This window comes from Nicotiana tomentosiformis, chromosome 3 (genome assembly GCF_000390325.3).
Source record: "Nicotiana tomentosiformis chromosome 3, ASM39032v3, whole genome shotgun sequence".
In the NCBI taxonomy this organism is placed as follows: Eukaryota; Viridiplantae; Streptophyta; class Magnoliopsida; order Solanales; family Solanaceae; genus Nicotiana; species Nicotiana tomentosiformis.
In genome coordinates, this window is record NC_090814.1 from 2141104 (window position 1) to 2165790 (window position 24687).

The window sequence follows — 24687 nt, forward strand, 5'->3', positions numbered from 1 at the left end:
AGTACCCCCAGCCTCACCAGTTCCATTGGTACCTGAGGCAGCTAGAGACACAGGACCTCCAGCACCTATTATTCCCCCATCAGAGACTGGGGAGCAGGGGATGAGGGAGGCTGTTCAGTTGCTGACTAGGATGGTTTCTATTCATGAGCGACAGCTAGAGTCAGGAGCAGATGCCCGGAGAGATCAAATAGGAAGCTCGACGGTACGAGAGTTTCTTCACTTGGCCCCTCCATTATTTACAGGATCCAGTTCCACTGAGGATCCCCAGGACTTTATAAACCATATGTATAGAGTATTGAGGGTGATGCATGCCTCCGTCACCGAGGCTGTGGAGTTGGCTTCTTTTCGACTACGTGATGTAGCCGTCCTATGGTATGAGGCATGTGAGAGATCTAGAGGACCTGATGCTCCGCCAGCAGAGTGGGAGGACTTCTATGAGGCTTTTTTAGCCCGTTATTTGCCACGGGAGGTTCGGGAGGCCCGTCTTGACTAGTTTCTTAGCCTAAAGCAGGGGGATATGAGTGTGAGGGATTATAGCCATAAGTTTAATTCTTTGGCAAGGTATGCACCAGATATAGTACATACCATGAGGGCTAGAGTTCATCATTATGTGGATGGTTTGGGGGATCATCTGATTAGAGACTGTAGGGTTGCATCCCTATCGGATGATGTAGATATTTCCCGCATACAGGCTTTCGCTCAGACTATAGAGGACCTTTCCCGTCGGATCTGTGATACTTGCAGGGATAGGGAGCAGAGTAAGAGGGCTCGTACTATGGGGTCTTATAGGGAGCCACGAGTTGATTTTAGGCCCCCACTCCATCGATATCCACCTCGGTCAGCAGGTAGTTTCCCACCACAGATGCAGGGCCAGCAGTTTGATCGTTATATTCAGTCAGGACCGGGGCAGAGCTCAGGCCAGCCTGAGGGTCGTCGACAGGAGCGTTCTGCACAGATGAGACAGCTTACTCCTCCATGTACTCAGTGCGGTAAGCTGCACACCGGGCAATGTAGACAGGGTTCGAGTGCATATTTTCATTGTGGGCAGACAGGACATTATATTAGCCAGTGCCCGGGGTTAGGCAGAGGTACACCAGCTCAGCCTTTAGGATTCACAGCAGCCTCTTCGCCCTTAGTCCGTGCTCCCCGACCAGGTCCACAGTCTACTCAGGGTCGTGGTAGGGGGAGAGGTGGAGGAGACACCTCAGGTTCTAGTGGTGGCCAGAACCGCTTTTATGTACTCACAGGCCGACAGGATTCAGAGGCATCCCCAGATGTTGTCACAGACTTCGATGTCATTATGGGTATGGATTGGTTGGCAGCTTGTTATGCTAATATTGATTGTCGTGCAAAGTTGGTCCGATTTTATTTTTCTGGTGAGCCTGTCCTTGAATGGAAAGGGATATAGATAAGGAGCCAGCGACTCTTTAGTCGGTTCCTATTGTGAATTAATTCCCTACGGTATTCCCTGACGAGCTTCCAGGAATTCCCCCCGAAAGGGAAATCGATTTCGCTATAGATTTGCTTCCTGATGCGCAGCCTATATCCATTCCTCCCTATAGAATGGCTCCTGCAGAGCTAAGGGAATTGAAGGAACAACTGAAGTACTTGCTCGATAAAGGCTTTATTAGGCCAAGTACATCCCCATAGGGTGCTCCGGTGCTCTTTGTTCGAAAGAACGATGGGTCCTTGCGGATATGCATTGACTACAGGCAACTAAATAAAGTCACTATCAAGAATAAGTATCCTCTTCCACGGATTGATGACTTGTTCGACCAGTTACAAGGTGCCAAATGCTTTTCGAAGATCGACTTGCGATCCGGTTATCATCAGCTACGAGTCAGGGATATTGATATCCCAAAAACAGCATTTAGGACGAGGTATGGCCATTTTGAATTCCTTGTCATGTCTTTCGGGCTTACAAATGCCCCAACAACCTTTATGGATCTTATGAACCGGGTATTCAAACTATTCTTGGATGAATTTGTGATTGTGTTTATTGACGACATCCTAATATATTCACGATCGGAAGCCGAGCATGCGGACCACTTGCGAGCTGTATTGCAGACTCTCCAGGACTACAGGTTATATGCTAAATTCTCTAAATGTAAATTTTGGCTAACTTCTGTAGCTTTTCTTGGTCATGTTATTACCGGCGATGGTATCAAGGTTGATGGCCAAAAGATTGAAGCTGTAATGACTTGGCCGAGGCCCTTGAATCCGACAGAGGTTCGTAGCTTTTTAGGCTTGGCAGGGTATTACCGAAGGTTTGTGGAGGGATTTTCCTCTATCTCTGCACCATTGACGAAACTGACACATAAGGGAGCTAAGTTTCAGTGGACTGAGGCATGTGAACAAAGTTTTCAGGAACTAAAGAAAAGGCTTACTACGGCACCTGTCTTGACTCTTCCGGATGGCACCGAGGGTTATGTTGTATATTGTGATGCCTCGAGAATTGGCCTAGGTTGTGTTCTTATGCAGCATGGTAAGGTTATCGCGTACGCCTACAGACAGTTGCGAAAACATGAACAGAACTATCCTACGCACGATCTTGAGTTAGCCGAAGTTGTATTTGCCTTAAAGATTTGGCGGCATTATCTATATGGGGTTCATATTGATGTTTTCACCGACCACCAGAGCCTTCAGTATTTATTTAAACAGAGGGAGCTGAACCTACGACAAAGAAGATGGCTAGAATTACTAAAGGACTATGATGTTGATATTTTATATCATCCCGGCAAAGCTAATATTGTTGCTGATGCCCTTAGCCGGAAGTCCATGGGCAGTCTAAGCCATGTTGAAGCTGATAAGGTCAAGATGACCAAATATCTATGCCAGCTAGCTAGTTTGCAGGTGCGTTTGGTAGATGCAGAGGGTGGACGCATTCTCGTTCAGAATACGGCAAAATCTTCTTTTGTTACTGAAGTGAAAGAGCGACAACACGAGAATCCTGAGCTTATAAAACTGAGGGGAAGTATTCCACAGCAGCGACAACCTTTATTTGAGCTAACTGGAGATGGAGTCCTTAGATACCAGGGCCGCTTATGTGTACCATCAGTAGGAGAGCTCCGTGCCAAGATTCTTTCGGAGGCCCATTATTCTAGATATGCAGTTCATCCCGGAGCGACAAAGATGTATCGGGACCTTTGACAGATCTATTGGTGGAATGGAATGAAAAAAGATATCGCGGAGATGGTAGCCCAATGTCCCAACTGCCAGCAAGTTAAAGCCGAACATCAGAGGCCTAGAGGCCTAACTCAGTGTATTGAGCTTCCATTATGGAAATGGGACATGATAAATATGGACTTCATCACTGGTTTGCCTTGCACTCCACGGAGGTATGATTCTATTTGGGTAATTATTGATAGGCTTACAAAATCTGCTCATTTCCTGCCAGTCAGGACGACATATTCAGCCGAGGATTATGCCAAGCTTTACATTCGATAGATTGTTCGCCTTCACGGAGTGCCATTATATATTATCTCTGATCGAGGGGCTCAATTTACAACATATTTTTGGAAATCTTTTCAGAAGGGTCTAGGCACGCAGGTAAATCTTAGCACCGCTTTTCATCCGCAAACTGATTGACAGGCAGAGCGTACTATTCAGACAGTTGAGGATATGTTACGTGCCTACGTGATAGATTTTAAAGGAAGTTGGGATGATCATCTACCTCTTATTGAGTTCACTTATAATAACAGCTTCCAAGCTAGTATTCAGATGGCTCCTTACGAAGCACTATACGGGCGGAAGTGTAGGTCGTCGATCGGTTGGTTCGAGGTCGGGGAAGCAGAGTTGCTAGGTCCTAACTTAGTCCAGCAAGCATGGAAAAGGTAAAACTTATTAGAGACCGGCTGCGTACAGCACAAAGTTGGCAAAAGTCTTATGCAGATATTCGACGACGAGACTTAGAGTTTGATGTAGAAGATTGGGTTTTCCTGAAAGTATCGCCTATGAAGGGCGTCATGCGATTTGGAAAGAAGGGGAAGCTCAGCCCCAGGTATGTTGGACTGTATAAGATTATTTGAAGGATTGGTAGGTAGCGTACGAGCTTGATTTGCCTTTAGAATTGGAAGCAGTCCATCCTGTGTTTCATGTATCTATGTTGCGGAAGTGCATTGGAGATCCTTCACATATTACACCCATTGAGGATATTCACATTGCTGAAGACTTATATTATGCATAGGTACCGGTAGTTATTTTAGATCGGCAGGTAAGGAAGCTTCGAACTAAAGAAGTGCCTTCCGTGAAAGTGTTATGGCGAAATAACAACATCGAGGAAATGACCTGGGAAGCTGAGGAGGAAATGAGGAAGAAGTACCCCCACCTATTTACGACTTAAGGTGAGTCGCATTTAAATAATTGCCAATTATTTCTTTACACCAACTTAATTGGATTTTAAATGACTTGAAAGTGCAATTTAAATTTCTTATTGCGAGATAGCTATACGAAGCCTAGTAGTTGGAATCTTCAGAATTTGATTTATACTTTGCAAATGTAACAAATATAGCCTCGCAAATAAGGTATTAGCGGACAAGAAATGAAACCAAAGAATTGACTTGACCCATTCGCGGAAAAAATATTCTTAAGGGGGGAGACTGTGAGACCCCAGGTGTTTCTCTCTTCTCTTACGTAATATACGTAACGTGGCGTGGTTATATTAGGTATATATAATTGGGTATAGCACATTGGGAGAATAAGACTGAAAATGTGTGGTAATATCAAGGAACTAAACTAAAGCTTTAAGTCAAAGAAATCCCTTAAACAAAGGTTCATGGTTAATGAAATGGCTCGGGTAGCACCCCGTGCGTTCGGAAGGTTTAAATTAACTTTCACTTGTGGGATAAGACTAAGAGTGTATAATATGCTAAGAATAATGTGTTATGAGGTATTATAATATCACACTGGTCACATGTTAAGTTTTGAAGTCAAGCAAGTTGCGAAATAAATGTCGGCAAAAGTTATCGTAAATTTCTCTAATAAATTTTCTAAACTTTGGGTCAAATGTATCAGATCATTTCTCCAAATATATAAAGAGTTATGGGACCCACAACCTATCAAATCGAAGGTCTACAAGTCTAGTTTGCAACCAAAGACATCTCACATCAAACCGACATTGGAGTAAACAGTTATGACTGTTTTACCGCGGACTGTCCGGGCTAAAATCGGGTCGCGAACCGGGTCGGGTCAAACAAGTGGTATAAGTCGGAAAATCTGACTTTTAAGACCCCAAAATATTTTATCTTCGTCCCAAAACAGTGAGAAAGCTTAAGAGAGGGTTTCATGGTGTTCTTGAGTGATTAAGGTGCGTTTTTAACGATTTCTATCGTTAAAGTTTGCCCCCGTGCCTAGAAGCGCAATCTCTACGCTTTGCAATCGTTTTCCCCTTCTATTAGCTGTGTTTGGAGCTATTTTTGGAAGATAGGAAATTGTTGTTCTTGCTGGTTCTTCAGGATTTATACTTGGTTTGCCAAGGTAATCATCTTGGGACTCTTTTATGATCGTTTTTACAAAGTTCTACGGGCGTTTCGTCAAGTTAGGGTCATATGGCAAATCTGCCGATTTAAACTCATTTATGAACTATTTATAGGTGCGTATAAGCTGCATATATATAGTGGTTTCGAAGCTATAGTGGTTTCGAAGCTTAGGACGTAAGGAACAACTTTCGTGAAGGAACTACAGGCATTCGGACGTTCATTGGAGAGGTATGTTAAGGCTAAGCTTCGTCCTTCCTTTTAGCACGAATTTTGGAAAATTCCTAAGACGCCAAATGTGATATTTTACTATTCTGTTGCTAGAAAGACCTTCTGTGAAAGGCATTGGTATCGTAGCTGAAGTATTTTCATGATGCTATTAGGTTGATATTCCACTCGTTCGGTTAAAAAGGGTATTCGACATCTATATATGTCATTTTGTCGGCTTTCTTAAATATATGTCCATATATATGAATTCTTATTCGTCTTTGGGTTGTGTGACTTAAAAATAAAGGAATTTAGTATTTGCAATCAGTCCTTCTTTCTTGTTAAAGTATATTTTAAAATCTCTAAAGTGACACGTCGATTTCAAAATTCTCAAATATAATTTTTATGTTTAAACTACTAAAACATTTGATTTTTTTGAAATACTTTCTTTTACTAATTATCAAGAAATCAGGTATAAGGACTAAGTGAAGCACCTTAAGCTTTTTATGAACATATTCAGAGTTAAGTTATCTTTCTAAAAGTCGAGTTAAGTTTTCAAACTTATTAAAAAAGATACGAGGTTCCACGAGACATTTGTATGCGATACGAAGGTGATTATGAGATTATGAGAATAAGAGTACCAATGAGCCAAGGTTGGCTAAGTTCTTGTTATGGCCTATTATGTGCATTCAAAGTTCATATCATACATGACATATTATGTATGGACTTCTAGCTATAATCGGAGGTAAGGGGCCTATTTGCCCGAAAGACTATATATATTGTACAGATGGCCACAGGTTGGCAATATGATACCGGTTAGCTACCGGGAGAGACTGCCATTGCTAGCATTTGGTTGGGTATGTCATGCATTTACATCAATATATATGTATTCACGACATACGATTACACGAGCATACCATGCATATTTTATTACTATGAGGTCGGATGTCGGCCATGGAGGCTATCAGAGTTTCAGTGTCAGGTGGCATCTTTATTACCTTTTTACATCAGCTATGTATGATTCTACTTTCTGCCTTACATACCGGTATATTTTTATTCGTACTGATGTCCCGTTGCCTGGGGACACTGCATTTTTGTTTCGTGCGTGCAGGTCCAAGTAGGGACTCTGATCGACCCCTCCGCTAGGATTTCGGGGCTCAGCTGTGAGTTGGTAAGCTCCACCTCTTCCTGGAGCTTTCATAGGATGGTTACTTTTGTTGTACAGTTTGGGTATAGTTGGGGCCTTATCTCGACAGTGCTTATGATACTCTTAGAGGCTATTGTGGACACAATATTCTGGCTTTCTTTTTGCTGCTTTCAGTCTCCAGCCCATAGGCTTGGCATGTATATATAGGTGTGTAGGCATGTATGTCTTCAGTCGCGGCCTTGTCAGCCAGCTAGTATTTTATTATTTTGGCTTGTTTACCTATGTTTATATGGCTTATTGTTATTCATGTCATAACCTTACGGTCCAGGCTTAGTATTTCAGATGTTGTGCTGCCCGATCTGTTGGGCCCCCAGTCTAGTTAGCTAGTATGTTTAGTAGCTAACTCGATCGAATACAGTATCGAGTGCCAATCATGCCTCCCCTAGTTTGGGGCGTGACATAGGGTCTTCCAGGGTAAATCTCCATATTTTTCTAGAACCTTCCCAAAAGTTCTATTATGTAAGCATCTCACATGGTAAAAATATGTACCAAATGGAAGCTATATAACATGATGATGTGTTGGGCCAAATGGACTGCGACGTAAATACTGCTTGATAAACTCACGGATATTTTCTTTGAATCACCACAAGTCTTCATATCGCTCCCATGTGGCCTACTCCAGTGCTTGCCCCTTCCAATGGACGAGAAATATGGTGGTGGATTTTTGTCCTTATTTTTGTATAGCTTGGTAGTCAATGATAGCCTCAATCTCCCGATTATGAGAGGCAGTGATAGTAATAAGCACCCGACTTAATTGGCCCCTACTTGAATTATCCTTGTATTCATGGTACGGCTAAAGCATACTGCATGGCATGTCAAGATTGTAAAAGATCTTGCCCACCTTGGCTACGATCTTAAATGACTCCTCATATATGTAAATCAAATTCTGATGCATGCTCGTAGTGCCTTGAACTATCTCGGGTTACACTTCACCATGACCATTTCTCCAATTATATAGTCTGTGGGATGCCACTTGCAGTCCACAAACTTTTTCATCTTATTAGCTGCATTGTCCAAATAGGACTTAGTAGTATCAAGTCGCTCCTCTCATCCTTTGGCTATATGATAAGCCCCCAAAATCTTTCTTTTGAACGCAACAAGTAGTGAATGTGGAGTTTTTGACTGTTGGCTTATGGCTAGCTCAAAGGGTGTCCGCCCCATGGACTCACTTCTCTGCACGTTATAAGACAATTGGACTATGTCCAAGAGCCTTCCCCAATCCTTCTGATGTGCGCTCATATAGCACTACAATAAGGTATTGACCTGCTCCGTCTGTCCACCCGTCTGCGGGTGGAAGCTAGTCGAAAAGTACAACTTCGTTCCAAATATATTGAACAACTCTCTCTAAAAGTTTTCAATAAAGCAGGAGTCTCGATCACTAATGATATGCCTTGGTAAGCCCCAATACTTCACCATATGTTCTTAATGAATAACTTGGTGGCTACCTTAGTTGTGCAACCTGGAAGGGGGCATGAAAGTGGCTACTTAGAAAATTTATCTACAACTATCATAATAGTGCCATAACTATCGGACTTTGGCAAACAAGTGGTAAAGTCCATAGTCACACTCTCACATGGATGCTCCGTAATTGGTAATGACCCCATAAGTCCTCTGGTTTGCTACTGCTCAACCTTGTCATGTTGGCACACAAGACAAGTCTGCATATAACACTTTATATCATCTCGCATGCTCGACCAATAGTAGACTGACTCTACCAAGGCCCTAGTGCAACGTTGGCTAGGATGACCACCCACATTTTGTCATGACTCTCCCTCGAGATTCACCATCTAATTTCTCCAAACTTAGGCATGTAAACCCGCTGATCAGTTAGTAAGCAATAGGCCATCTTCCACCCAAAAGTGCCTCGTCTTTCCCTAGGTAGCTAACTCTATAAACTATTTGGTTGCTGATCATGGTTTATGTTTTTTTTTATAGCTTCATGAATGTCAAATCTTGCTAAAGTGATGGCTGCAAATTCGCCTTCCAACTCAAGGCATCAGCGGCGATGTTACCCTTGTTGGCTTATACTCCAGCACATAATCAATCTCAACCAAGAAATTATGCCACCTAGTGTGCTTTGTTATGAGCTTCTTCTGCGTCTGAAAGTAGCTAGTGGCCACATTATCATTCTTGACCATTGAACCTCAACTCGAGCAAGTAGTGTTGCCATTTGTGAAGGCAATTCATAATGACACTCATCTCCTTTTTCTTGCACCATATAACATAGCTATGTATCGTTCAACTTTCAGCTCTTGAATTTTATAAGACACCTATCCTACATTAAGACACCCCCCAATGGCAAAGTCTGAGGCATCTGTATGCACCTCGAATGTCTTGGCAAAGTAAGGCTACACCAAGATTGGCTCTTCTCTCACAACTGCCTTAAGCTCTTCAAATGTCTTTTGACAATACTCTGTCCAAACCCATGGTTTTTTATTCTTTAGGAACTTGATCAATGGTGCGGCCTTGGCTGAGTAGCCACTGATAAACCAACAATAGTAGTTAACATGGCCAAGGAAGGATCTTAACTAAGTTACTTTTTTAGGTGCCTCCCAATCTTGGACAGCCCGTACCTTAGCCGTGTCCATGCGTAGTTTGCCATTGTTTATTACATAGTGCACCTTTGATTATGCAAACTTGAACTTTTCCCTCTTGATATATATCTTGTTATCTCGCAAAACTTGGAAAACCTTCCTTAAGTGCTCCACGTGCTCCTCCAGGGTGTTGCTGTAGATGACTAGGTCGTCCAAGTCTACCACGAATTAGTCAAGGCAGAGATGAAATATCTTGTTCATGAGGGTGCAAAATGTTGTTGGTGCTGTCACGACCCAAAACTTAGCCTGTCGTGATGGCGCCTAACGTGGTACTAGGCAAGCCGACACCTCAAAATATTTCCAACACTTTTAAGTAAGCAATGAAATAACACAGGTTTGAATAATAAAAGTTCTCATAAACTGGAAGGGAAGGCAAAACTCAATACAAAAATTCCCAAAAACAGGGTGTCACTGAGTACATGAGCGTCTATACAACACAAGTCTGAAAATACTGTCTATGAAAAACTGAAACTAAATGCATAAAGCTGAAAGATTGGGGGAGAGTCAAGGTCTGCGAACGTCGGGCAGCTACCTTGAAATCTCCAAAATGGTCAAGCTGCTCAGATAATCAACACTCACCGTGTCCGGAAACACCTGGATCTGCACACGAAGTGCAGGGTGTAGCGTGAGTACAACCAACTCAGTAAGTAACAAGACTAACTATTGGACTGAAAGTAGTGACGAGCTTTACGGATACAGTTCAATTTCAGAAAATACAATACAGAAAAAATAAGCATGCTTTCAAGTTCGACAGTTAAAGCTAAAACAGATAATTCATGCCAAGTTCAATTGAAACAGGATATAGTATCTCTCAGAAATTTCATGACAGTGATATATGCCAGCTGAAGTACAACAGTAATGAAATCAAGTGCATATTCTTAGAGTGACAGTCACTCAATCCTCCCATTCACTCCAACCTCACAGTCACTCATTCCTCACACTCTCTCATTTCTCTCAGACACTCGTCACTCGCGCTCGGCACTCGCACTCGCACTCAGTAGGTACCTGCACTCACTAGGGGTGTACAGACTCCGGAGGAGCTCCTTCAGCCCAAGCGCTATAACAAGCCAATCATGGTATAAATCAATAAAATATGTTGCGGCGTGCAGCCCGCTCCCATAAATATCCTCACAATCAGGCCATCGGTCTCACTCAGTCATCAATCTATCCAGTTTCTCGGGCTCTCAATAATCATGATAATCAACCCAAACAGCGATGATATAATGTATCAATAAAGAATAATAGAGACTGAGATATAATATGTAGTAAAACTGTGACTGAGTACAAACAAGAATTTAGCAGATAATTCAACATGTAACAACACCTTTGTGGGTCCCTATAGTGCCAACACATAGCCTAAACATGATTTCTAATATGATTTGTAGTTCAATTTTTTATAACACATGGAGAATATACGGATAACAACAGATTATTCAACTATACAATTCCATGGAATTGACCAAGTCACAATTCCTACGGTGCACGCCCACACGCCCGTCACCTAGCATGTGCGTCATCTCAAAACCAATCACACGACACATAATACGGATTTCATACCCTCAGAACCAAATTTAGAACTGTTACTTACCTCAAATCGTGCAAATCCCTACTCCAACACGCCTTGCCTCGTAAATCGGCCTCCAAATGCCTCGAATCTAGCCACAAACAGTTCGATACAATCAACACGGGCTAAAGAAATCAATTCCATAAGTAAATACTAAGCTATTAACCAAAAATTAAAAAGTTGACTCAAAAGTCGGCCCCCGGGCCCACGTCTCGGAATCCAATAAAAGTCACAAAATCCAAACACTCAATCAACCACAAGTCTAACCATATCAAATTTATCAAAATTCGACATCAAATCGCCACTCAAATCCCCAAATTAAACTCTTCAAATCCCTAGCCTCAAACCTCCCAAATTACACCTTAAAATCACACAATCTAGACGAAAAAATCAATGGGGAAAAACAATTATTGAGCAAATTAAACCACAAGTGACTTACCTCAAGAAATCCTCCGAAAATCCTCTCAAAAATCACCAAATTCCGAGCTTGAAATGTTTAAAATGGTAAAAATCTCGGAACCCTCGTTTTTAATAATCTACCCAGGCCTTCTCGCTTTTGCGGCCCAAAAATCCGCTCCTGCGGTACCGCTTTTGCGGTCAGCCATCCGCATCTGCGAAATCCACTTAATGCCGACCAACCATTTCTGCGGTCACAAATCTCGCTCCTGCGGGTGCGCATCTGCGCAAATCCATCCGCATCTGCGGACCAGTCCGCTTCTGCGATCCTCCACGCGCAGGTGCGAGTCCGCATCTGTGGGAATGCGCGTTCCACAGTCCCAATCCAAATTTCGCTTCTGCGCTTCCAAGCACGCACCTGCGATCAAAGCTCCGCAGGTGTGATTACACCGGCAGACTCCCAGCTTCAGCAATCATCCAAACTCCAAATTCGATCCATTAACCATCCGAACTCCACCCGAGGCCCCTGGGACCTCAACCAATTATACCAACAAGTCCTAAAATATGATACGAACTTACTCGAGCCCTCAAATCACATCAAACAACATCAAAAACACGAATTGCATCCCAATTCAATCCCATTGAAATTAAGGAAATTCCAACTTCTACAAACGATGCCGAAACCTATCAAATCAGGTCAGATTGACCTCAAAATTTGCACACAAGTCACAAATGACACCACGGATCTACTCCAACTCCCGGAACTCCAATCCGAGCCCGGTAACCACAAAGTCCACTCTCGGTCAAACTCCTAAATTTCCAACTTTCGCCATTTCAAGCCTAATCCAACTATAGACCTCCAAACCACAATCTGAACACGCTCCTAAGTCCAAAATCACCCAACGGAGCTAACGGAACCATCGAAACTCTATTCCGGAGTCGATTACACATAAATCAACATCCGGACAATCTTTTTAACTTAAACTTTTAACCTTGAGACTAAGTGTCTCAATTCATTCCGAAACCTCTCCAGACCCGAACCAACTACCGCAACAAGTCATATAACAAATATAAAATACAAAATGAGCAGTAAATGGGGGAACATGGCTACAACTCTCAAAACGACCGGTCGGGTCATTACAGTTGCATTGGTTAAGCTGAAGGGTATCACCAACCATTCAAAAGCTCCCTATCTTATCACATATGCCATCTTCGGCTTATCCCCTTCCGCAATGAGAACTTGGTAGTAGCCCTTAGGGAGATCCACCTTAGTAAAGTGCTTGGATTGCCCAAATCTATCAAATAAGTCAACAATGAACGGGATCGAGTACTTATTCTTCATGGTGACCTTATTAAGCACCCGACAGTCCATGCATAAGCGCAACGATCCATCTTTCTTCTTTTGAAGCAACACTAGCGCGCCGAAGGGTGTCTTCGATGAGCGGATGTGACCGACATCCAATAGCTCTTTTAATTATTTCCTAAGCTCCTCCAACATAGGGCGGTACCATACGATATGGGGTAAATGCGGGAGTAGAGGTTCACCGAATGTCCACCCGTGCACTTTCCCCCGATTTTGAATTATATTATTTGTGACGAGTAGATTTACAATAAGTCTATGCATTTATAGTACATTTAAGTGTGTACTTATATTTATAATCTACTAATTATCAATTATTAATTCCTTACTTGTGCAAGTCTTACATAAAACATGTGCTTCGCTGATGCTTCTTATGGTAATGATAATCTTAAAAAATAAAAGGAAACAAACAAAATGACTGACGACATAAATAAACAAATACAATCAAAATCGAAATCAAACTTAATTAACTCGAATTTATAATTTGGAACGGGGCCCAGTATATCAATTTGCACCTAAAGTCCTTTATTTTCTTTTCATTCTTCTACTTGTTGACACTCCACAACTACTTGTCCATAAACAATTAATTAACAACTTCATCATACAAATAAATTATTGTAACAAGCTAGAAGGACAGTTCTAATTAGATTAGATTAATCCAGTACCCTCTTGGAGGTGCAAGATATTTATGGATCAATATTCGAATATTATTTTAAGCCAAAAAAGTTCTTTTATTACAGTTTCATCTTCTATTAAAGATGGTTACTTTGACAAGGAAATACTTCTTTGGCCTTTTTTTAACAAAAAAAGTTTGAGTTAACATTTAAGCCGGATAAATTACATACATATTGATGATTTATCAAATTCATATTTGTTGTGAGAGGAGATTTTTGATGTAGGAGTTCCAAAATTCATATGATTTGTTGTAAAAGATCTTTATTAATTATTGTAGAAGATTTTATTGTAATTATATAAACGAGCATTGATAATGTTGAAACAAACTTAACAAATAACTTAACCTATATTTGTGGAATTATTTGTCATTATACTATTAAAATAAAATTAAGATACATAAACTACTCGCCATTCAAGTTATTTTTACTAGTATTTTAGGAGAGCATAAATATCTAGGGTCTGACATTTTTGGGCAACAAAGCTGGTTACTTAATTCTTTCTTATTAATGATGAATTGTTTGTGATGTATATCACGGTTAGTTGGTGACGCAATTTCTACTTAATAAAGTATGCTAATAACAAGGAAAAACTTTCCATCATTAAAATCGAGTATGGTCGATAAGATTTATTTACTTTAAAAGATAAAGTAAATTTTTTTTTTTTGAATTTTAGATGGTTGTAACACATTTAGAATTGAAAGATATATATATATATATATTAACAAGGAAAAACTTTCCATCATTAAAATCGAGTATGGTCGATAAGATTTATTTACTTTAAAAGATAAAGTAAATTTTTTTTTTTTGAATTTTAGATGGTTGTAACACATTTAGAATTGAAAGATATATATATATATATATTAACAAGGAAAAACTTTCCATCATTAAAATATATATGTGTGTGTGTGTGTGTGTGTGTGTGTGTATTATAATTTTTTTTTATACATATTTTATATATTTTTCGGCTAGCAAATACAATTAATTTTAGCCGATTGATCAGTTTTGTATTTTGCCTTTTAGAATTTGGTTATAATTGTTAGGCCCGATATATTTCCATTAGCAAGGATCTTTGTGATCTACTTTAAATGAAAGATTCTAACACAACCACGCTATATTCTTTTTCATCCGCAATTGGAAACTATTATCTAATAACTAGTATTAGAACCAAACATTAGAAAAATATTGATTATGTCTAATGATGGTCTGACTTAGTCATATTAGATCATATTCTTTTAACAAAATTGAGAATTTTGTATCTTAATGTAGTGTACCCAAAAATAAAATAATAAAATTAAAGAAAACTATTTACATAGTCATTAATTAACTTTTGTACTTCTTATTTTAATTTATTAAATTTTCGGATATTTTGTATAATTACATTGGTATAAAAGTTTCTATTAATGGCTTAGTATCCTTGTCCATTACCATTTTATATATCATCGATATATATTTTTCCTTCTCCTAATTCTTTAATTTTTAAAATTTTATTATATTTTTAATAGTTTTTAAAATATTTAAATGTATCAATAATAATTTTGTATTTCATTACTTTATTTTATTTTTAAAATTAATATCCTAGCATTTTCTCTATCCCCCGTTTTGTATATTAGTTATACTATGATATATTGGTTTTCCTCTTTTACTTTTTTATCTAATGTTTTAATAATTTTTTATTTTGTATTACGTCTATTAATGAAATATTTTTTCTTCTATTTTATTTTAATTATTAAAAAGTTTCTATATGAGAAATTTCATTATATGTCTAAAATTTTACTATGTTGCTTAGAAAATTTATTATTCAATATTTTTATTTTTGACTTTACCTATTCAGATTTGAGTTATATAATATTATCCATCGTATGTCGTTGCTTATCACAAATCAAAAATAATTACTTATCTCAAACTAAAATAAGTCTTATTCTTTCAACCTTTTAAACCATGTTAGTTCGTTATTGCACTATGCAATACTTAGTCTAACTCTTAAATTTAATTTGTTTTCACACTCTTATTTTATAGCAGAAAAATTCATTCATTATGTAAAATTCAATCGGTTGAGAAGGTGAAAAAATTGGTAAAAAGTAGAAGAAAATTAGGTTTAGCTATGACAGAACAACACAAAATAATTTTTATTTAAAAGTAATTTGATCTTTTTTTTTTGTAGATGTACAATAATTTTGTACATGTTGAAGTACTACTATTTAAATAAAAAAAATAGTAAAAAGAAAATAAATATTCTGAATAATTGTACTCCTAGTATACCAAATAATTAACAACTTATGTTATTTGCAAAAGCAAAATATTTACATAAAAAGGTTTGAAGATAAGCAAATAAGAATTAAGTCATAGTAAAGACGAATTACAAACTCAATTCGACATCTTTTCTATACATACATACTATTTTACATCATGTTCTTTCGATGCATACACTAATGAGAAAATGATGCAAGAGTCAAACGATACCATCTTATATTACAAATAAACTCTCTTTTTTAGTCATCCCATTCCAGGTCCTTGGTGCTCTATTTTAAAGAACAATACATAACATGGGTCCAATCAGTTGAGATAATTACCGCACAAAGATTATGGGTGTTCTCTAAAATTTAACAGTTGTACCTATTACAATTTATTTGTAACTATTCAAAAGAGTATTTTCTATGTTCTTTAACCAACCAGTAAGCCTATTGAAATGAAAGTAATCAAAATAAATGATAGATGATATAATAAAATGTTAGACTGAAAATTTAAATACAATAATTATCGGTAATTACATATAACGCATACATATGATCCAATTATGAAAATCGCATAAATACTTCATTTTATAACTTGATAAACCTTACAATATTCAAATTCACCAAAAAATCATATTAATTGCTTTTAGAAACTGATGATATACTTCTAGAAAATGAATGAACAATAAGAACAGTATCATATAATGGTTACATAATTTTTTCAAAGTATCATAAATAAGAAAGAAAATGAGAATTCAACGCACTACTGCTTCAAGGGAAAGGTAATACATTAGAGATTGCACAACTTTTAGATGGATCTGCCTTGTTTTCTCATTCCGAGAAAGAAGAATATATATACATGAGTTTAAGTTCATACTCTCTAAAATCTCTCCTAAGAATATTTTAAGAATATCATATTCCTATAATATATATCATATAATATCACATCTCTAACAAATATAGATACACAATATATGATTACTATATTTATAGTTTTACACATTTGCAGATCATATTTCATTAAAAGAAATTCAGTTCTCTACAGATTCAATAATAAAGCACGGCGAAAAATCAATAAGGTCCGCTAGCGGATCTTTTTATAGTAATTAACTCCTATCAATTCAAATTTGATTTTTCAATCTCAATTCAAAAAAAAAAATAGTTTTCTAAAAACCTAATTTTTATAAAAGGTATGTGTAAATGTCAAAACGTGTATTTTCATTATCTATATTATACACAAATAAAGCTAGACAGAGCAAAGCTTGTACTACTTTTTATTATTTATTTTCCAAATAAAGAATTATTATTTCAACTTAAAAGGAATGCGTAAGATACAAAACAAAAATTTAATTGATTCTTTCTCAAAAAAGAATACCTACCATAACTGAATTATACACAAAACTTTAATTAAAGATACATAAAATAATGTATATTGTACACAAATAAGGTCCGATACAAAGCTTGTGCTAAATAAGAATACTTCATCAATCTTTAATTGATTAGTCAACAGACGTCTGTATCATAATTATAGGTTAACTAAATATTACTATACTATGTTATTTATTTTTCGAATTAAAATCCCTATGATTCTTTCTAAAAAAAAACTACCATAACTGAATTATACACAAAAGTTTATTAAAGATACCTACAATAATGTATATTGTACACAAATAAGATCAGATACAAAGCTTGTACTAAATAAGCTACTCTATGTTATTTATTTTTCGAATTAAAATCTATATTTAATAATATAATATAGTTCTGATTAGTCAATAGACATCAAATATATTTCCTATCATAATTAGAAAAATATTTCTCATTCAACTACTACTTTAATTAATCATGTTTCCATTTATAATTTTAAATTATCATTGTTGTCTTAAAATTACCAAGTGGCTTCATTTTAGCTTGCCACTTGGCTTAACCACATTGCAAACTACCCAACTTTTAATATAATATAGATTATCCGGAGAAAGTTGATCTTATAGTATTCTCGTTTTATGGTTTTGATGTTAGTCAAACTTTGGTAGTCTTTCAATAACAACAACAACTATAATATACCTAGTATATTTTTACAAATGGGGTCCGAAGTGGATAATATATACATAGTCCTTACCCATACCTTGTGAAGGTAGAGAGACTGTTTCCGATAGACTTTCGGCTCAATACAATACAATCACAGTAGTTACGACAGAGAACTGCGACAAACGAAATAGTAACAACAACCAGAAAAATAAAATGACGCCCAACAGAACTTGAGGTAAAAAAATATCGATTTAAAAATAAGGAACACAAGGATAACACTAGTACTACAGCTAGAGAAGGAAGTATAGGTGTGAAAGGAAATAAACTCGACTACTAACTAACCTATAACCCTAATCTCCGACCTCTACACCCTCCTATCAAGAATCCTCGATAAGCTGAAAATGTACCATGTCATTTCTGATCATCTCTCTCCAATATTTTTTTGGCCTACCACACCCTCTCTCCTTGAACCCGCCATAGCCAACCTCTCTTTGAATAGTAAAAAAAAAATTAAATTTGGACGCGACTATTGCTCCGTGGCGATACGGACTCAACCCGCTCTTATTCATTTCGGATTACCATAGCATGTCGGGATTAAAAGAAGACATACTAGTACTGAATGTAACAACTCCATTGGTTGGGGACTGTGCCGCCCCATTTTTCGATCGACATACAATCGAGGAGGCTTATCACGAACGTTATAGCCTTATAGGTGAGGGTGCGATCCCAAAGAGCATGAAGAAAAAACTATCTCAAGGAAAAACCATTGTAATTTCATATTTGTAATAAGAGAAATATGTCAAAATTTCCGCTAGTTAAAAAGCACTAACATTCTTGTTTAAGAAAAAAAGAAACTGGACGTTAAAGTCTTTTCAAAAATATTGGAGGTTATTTTCTCAAAGTCATTTTCCTTTTTGGTTTTTGCAATTTGCAGTAATATTTCCCCCCTCCTTTTCCTTCCCTTTTTCTTTCTCCTTTTTATTGATTCACATTTTCCCCCTCACGTAGTGTTTTTTTTCTTGTCTTTTTAGCTTCAGATAATCATCACAGCACAGTGAGCACACCATAGAGACAAATCTATAAATAGCAAAATAATTATTTTCTTCCTCCGTTGAAATACTCACTCGAAAATTCCCAAATCCTTCCAAAAATTTCTCCTTTTCTCTCCATTTCTAGACACCAAAAAGGGGGGGAAAAAGAACCAATTTTTTTTTACAATCGAATGTTTCATTCTTGCTCTGTAGAGAATGGAAGCTGATGTTTCTATTCTTTCAACAAAGTAAAAAATCTTTTTTTTTTGTGGGGCTTTTCTTGAAAATTGGCAAAAGGGGTTGTGGGGTTTTTGAGATTTGGGACTCAAAGATGGTGAATTGATACTTTTTTCTTCTTTTTATAAGCTATTTATTAGAGATGATGAATTTGTGGGTATTTTGGTACTTGAGTTTTGTGTGTGTTTTGTGTACTAGAGTGTTTGGCAATGTGGTTTTGATAGGAAAGAACGTGACTTTATCATTTGAAGACATTGAAGCTAATTTTGGTGAGATAAAAATCTTAACTTTTGCTTTGCTTCTACCCACTATTGATTTGTGTTTTAATTTCGATCTTTCTTGTAATTGGTGTTTTTGTTGTATGATGGAATGCTAAGTTTGTTTAACTTTAGTGGTTGACCTTTATTTGCTTACTATCAATCTAATTTTACCTGGTTCTCTTTTGGGGTAGTAGTTGTTGCTTCTGTTTTGGGGTAGGTGTTGTTGTTGCTTCTATTTATTTTCTTCGGCAAATAGGTTATTGTGCCGTAGGTAAGTAAGAAAATGTGGATTGGGATATGATTTGATTCATCATAATTTAATGCTGGTACTATCATTGAAAACTTAGTCTTGTTTTTTTTTTCTTTTAACATATGTTGTTTCTTTGATGCTGTTGTAATTTGTACTAAATGTTTAATATCAGCTCCGTCAGCGAGGGAATCAGGCATATGCGGGACATTGTATGTGGCAGAACCTTTAGATGCCTGCTCGACCTTGACTAATAAGGTTGAACCAGCTAAAAACAGCACCCATGAGCCATTCTTGCTCATAATTAGGGGTCGATGTAGTTTCGAAGATAAAGTCAGACAAGCTCAAGCTGCAGGTTTCAAAGCAGCCATTATCTACGACGATGAATACGGTGATCTAGTTGCAAGTAATGAACTCTTCCTCTTACTTGATATTATTATTGATTTTGTGCTTTCAACTTACCGGCAATTTTAGATTTTAGTTGAAATAATCTGATTCGCTCAAACTCTCTGGTTCAAGTGGGCTATCTTACTTGATACTTAGTTATGTAAGTGGCAAGAGAATGGCTTATGGATAATTAGTAAGTGGAATATCACTGAAACTGATTCAAGTCTAATATCATGTCAGCTAATCTTGATATGTTGAGGCACAAATAAGGTGGTGTCTTGGAAAGGAAAACAGATTAAACAACTCAAAGAAACTGCTCGAGCTTTGCTATAAAATGTTAAACATAGGGGAAGAAGTTGATCCGTGATGAAGAAACTTTAAAGCTTTTACCTATTTTCAAGTTTCTTGTAATATTTCTTATAGGTCTATGGAGTCCTTTTTTTGGGGGTGAGAAGGGCTTCTAATTGTCTCCGTAAAGAGTAGTGTTGTCTAAAAGTATTCTTATAAATGAATGAATATTTTGATGAGTATAATCATTCCTACCTTCTTAATAGACCATATTGATTGCGTGGCTTGAACTGGATATCTTTTTGAGGACGTATATCAACCTTTTATGTTCTTGCACTTTCTTCTTGCATAATGTAGGCATTAGTTGATAGAGTCGATTGAAGAATAAATAAGCAGTAACTCCATTGTTTTCTTTTCAACTAGGATTTTTAAAGTTTTAGAAACAAGAAAAAATGGCAGGATAATAGTTGTCCAAGTTTCTTTTTTGTTTTCTTTTGGTAAGTGATGATCATATGTTATGTCTGTTTTCAGCTGAAGACTTTTGGTTAGGCACTGATAACAGGGTGAAAAGTGCATTTTGAAGAATTAGCACATTTTCACTAACACTGCCTAGTGTTTCTTGATACTCTGATCTTTAAGATAAGGTGATAAATTATTGACGTTTTGAGACTTAAGTCCCATGTGTACAAAAAGTAGACAGCCTACATGAAAATGTGGTTCTCTACAAATAAGACCCGGTTAAGAAGGCAATATCTCTTTATCAAAAAAAAAAAAAAGGAAGGCAATATGACATCATAAGGCAACACTTTTCTAAATGTTATGGACTTTTGGTCATTGACGTAAGTAGTATCCACTATGGATGTCCCTCTCTCTCTCTCCACCCATATCCTCCCCCCCCCATAAAGCTGTCCTGAAAATGAGATTCGAGCTCAAGTTTTATATACAAGGTTTCCCAACTGTGCTTTGTATAAATGGATACCATCCTCTCACTAAAAGAACTAGCTTCAAGATTTTTGAAGTCGGCTTGTTCGTTTATGTTTGAATTGTGTGACCTTCATATCTAAAGCTTAAGTTGTTGGACAGATCATACTTTTGTTACTTAAAAATATTATTTTCAACAACCCCACCCCCCACCCCCTACGTGTGGATGGGCCTGATTTATTTTCAGCCAAACATGTTTCTTAATTTCGTAGCTGTGGATTTGAACCTAGTACCACTCTTGCTTTAATACCACGTTAAATTGTCTGGGCATCATCTCATCTAAAAGCTTGTGTTGCTAGAAAGAGCATACTTTTAATTAGTTATATTAATCTCTCAACAGTTTATAGCAAACTCAAACAAGTACAATGTTATCTTGGTTGGCAAGTGTTTGATTTGTCAGTATTACAGATACATCTTCTTGGTTTGGCTTAGCTTGTAGTTTTTTAATATAGTGGTGTCATAAATTTCATGCCTGGTATCTGAGGAACTAGGAGACAATTATACCGCTGGCCCTTTTTCATCTCTTGCTTCCTTTTGCTAGTTTTGAGAACTGTTGAAATCAAAGTGTTTAACTTAACTAGTCACATGGTACAGTGGCAGGAAACTCTGCCGGTGTGAAGATACTCGCGGTATTTGTTTCTAGAGCTTCAGGAGAAAAACTTACAAAGTATGCTGGTAACAGTGATGTGGAAGTATGGATAATCCCGAGCTTTGAAAACTCTGCCTGGTCGATCATGGCTATATCATTCATTTCATTGCTCGCTATGTCAGCAGTACTCGCTACCTGCTTCTTTGTCCGTAGACATAGGATTCGAAGAGAACGGCCGCGGGCCTCACGTGTTCGTGAATTTCATGGAATGAGTAGTCGTCTGGTGAAAGCAATGCCAAGTTTGATATTTACATCAGTTCTTGAGGATAATTGTACATCTGTAACATGTGCTATATGTCTTGAAGACTATAGTGTGGGAGACAAGCTTAGAATTCTTCCCTGCCGGCACAGTAAGTTTATCTCTCTTCCCAATGCTGTTAATTGCTTTGGCTGTTAACCTGTGTGCTTCTGTTCGTGTTTTTTCTGTCTACAAAAGGTTAGTTACCTAATATATTCCACTATTAGGGACAAACATTAACGTTATCTGCATGTATCTTTTGGATGAGATACAAATTAATAAATAAATATTATTCTACCACAACTTTTGCATTGAAGCAATTGTATGTATTTCAGCATTTCCACTCCGAGGACTTTCTGCACAAAACGTTGCATTTAGAGTAGATATTCAGATCTGTAAAACATTGCTTCAGGAGTGAATTGGAATTAGTGTTGTCAAAATGGATCAGAAAACCATAGTCTAAAACCGTTGCAATATATCATGTTTCTGAAGCCTTGCTAACAAAAAGAAGAAAAAAAAATTGTGGAAGTGGTCGGTCACCTGAGTTAATTTCTTTGGGAGGGATCAGAAGTCACTAAGCTGCCATCTGAGTCTCTAACTAAGACAGCGGAGAGAAACATTAAATTCTGATATTTTAGGTAAATTTGTATTCGCTATAAATAATGCAATTACATCGAAGAAACATTTCCAGGAGTCCTGTTGCTCTTTTGTGCTTTTCACTTTTGAAAGTTGATAAGAAATGGACCTAGGGCCTAACTCAACCCTAAAAGCTAGCTCCATGAGGTGAGAATTGCCGAAGTCCATATAAGGGACAACCCATTTCCTCCTCCACCAATGTGGGGCACTTAAGACGACATAACATGGGGGCCCAATGAATAGGAATCGGTTTGGCTCTAATACAATGTTAAGATATGGACCTTGGGTCTAACTCAATCCAAAAGCTAGCTCATAAGGTAGGGATTTCCCAAAGATTCATATAAGGAGACTTAACAATGTGGGACACTTAACAAAAGTCTTGAGTAAGTCTCAAAATTATATTCTGGGTCTGTTTGACTGTTATGAACATTATGATTATCATTGTCAAGATGCTAGCAGAACCTGATGTAAATGTTGTTGCCTGTTGCTAGTTGCTACCGAATCTGTAGGAGCATTTTAATTTCCAAACTTCTAGGCAACAAACAATGGTGAAAATGAAAGGCTACAATTAGAAGAATTCTATCTCGTAGGAAATGCACTAATTTAGTATGTTTATGTGGGATTTACGTACTCTTTAGTTAATAGGAAGAACTTTAGGCAGTAATTCGTTGATATTTGTCATATCCTGTGTGTTTTAATCAGATTTCCTCTCTATCGGAATTTTGCAGAATTTCACGCTATGTGCGTTGATGCTTGGCTTACATCATGGAGAACGTTTTGCCCTGTCTGTAAACGTGATGCAAGAACCAGCAATGGAGATCCTCCAGCATCAGAATCCACACCATTGCTTTCTTCCGGTCTAGCTTCTCTATCTTCATTGTCATCGTCTTTAGCTTCATCGTCATCAGCAATACAAATAGGCCCAGGAGGATCATTCCGATCCCCTTCAGTTTCTCGTCCTCAATCAATCTCTACTACTCCTTATAACCGCCAGTCACTTCTGTCCTACAATCAGTCTCCTCATCTTACTATAAGTCGCAGTTCACTTGACCTTCAAAATGCATCTTCCCAGAGATCTCGTGCATCTACTTTTTTGATTTCCTCTCACTCATTGGGGCTATCTCCTCTTAATTCAAGATACATGTCTCCATATGTTCCTAGTCCAGGAAATGCCTCGTCGAGTTATATTGGCTCCTCAAGTAGGTACCCAAACCCTCTGCGTCATAGTGAGTCGACCACTAGCTTTTCACCATTTGCTTCAGCTCAGTCTCTTCCGGGATGTGAGTCATGATCTGTTGAATCTGGGGTCAAGCTTGTGCTACCCTGTTTACAGGGATCAATGTGGTTGGGTTGTTTGCACCTCAAATCACACACCTAAAGTCTTTGAAGATCAGCAGCTTTGACACATTGGCAGATGGAGGAATACGGACAGGAACCGCTAGATTTGTACATTATTGCGTGACATTCCCTTATGTCGGTTAAAGGAGGGATATATTCGGTTTTTATTTTGAGGTATTTATGAGTGTATACACGAAAAGCAATGGATGTAAATACTGTATGCAGTTGCCCCCCTTTACATATCCTTCTTGTTTGTTGTTTTGCTTTTTGTTTATCTAGTGTTATTGATGTTCTTAGGAGTCTCCTTTGCTAGATGGTTTAGGTCTTTTAGTTGAAACCTTCCGCTTAGAGCTCGAGCTTGTACGTAGATAAATGTTATGGAGGTGACTTTGTTGTATATTTGAGCAGGATACTTTTGTTAGGTCATGAATTCAGTAAAATACGTGTTTTTTTTTGTGCGGGGACTGGGGGATTAAGGGTGGCCTTTTGAAGAGAAAATAACTACATGAAGGCATAAGTGGTTTAAATTTTTTTCCCTATTCTTAAATACAAAATATTGTCATTTGTCTATTGACATGGATGAAGATAGAACTTTTACTTGTCCAAATAACAATTAAGATGAAGCAGTAGAGGCGAAGCTACATGTCTTAGAAGGGTGGTCAA

General features: G+C 37.7%; 3 protein-coding genes across 3 annotated transcripts; all 3 read left to right on the plus strand.

Annotated features, from left to right (window-relative positions):
• The first annotated feature begins 517 nt into the window (after nt 1-517).
• LOC138906946 (uncharacterized) lies at nt 518-1408 on the plus strand. The gene has a single exon (XM_070196610.1). It carries the CDS (start codon nt 518-520, stop codon nt 1406-1408), a length of 891 nt encoding a protein of 296 aa, XP_070052711.1.
• Nucleotides 1409-1563: 155 nt separating this feature from the next.
• LOC138906947 (uncharacterized) lies at nt 1564-3150 on the plus strand. The gene is made up of 3 exons (XM_070196611.1): nt 1564-1636; nt 2132-2267; nt 2769-3150. The coding sequence occupies exons 1-3, from the start codon at nt 1564-1566 to the stop codon at nt 3148-3150; spliced, it is 591 nt and encodes a 196-aa protein (XP_070052712.1).
• A 15562-nt stretch (nt 3151-18712) lies between these two features.
• LOC104093137 (receptor homology region, transmembrane domain- and RING domain-containing protein 2-like) lies at nt 18713-24464 on the plus strand. The gene is made up of 4 exons (XM_009598852.4): nt 18713-19269; nt 19683-19913; nt 21758-22162; nt 23415-24464. The coding sequence occupies exons 1-4, from the start codon at nt 19143-19145 to the stop codon at nt 23975-23977; spliced, it is 1326 nt and encodes a 441-aa protein (XP_009597147.1). The 5' UTR covers nt 18713-19142; the 3' UTR covers nt 23978-24464.
• The last annotated feature ends 223 nt before the right edge of the window (nt 24465-24687 follow it).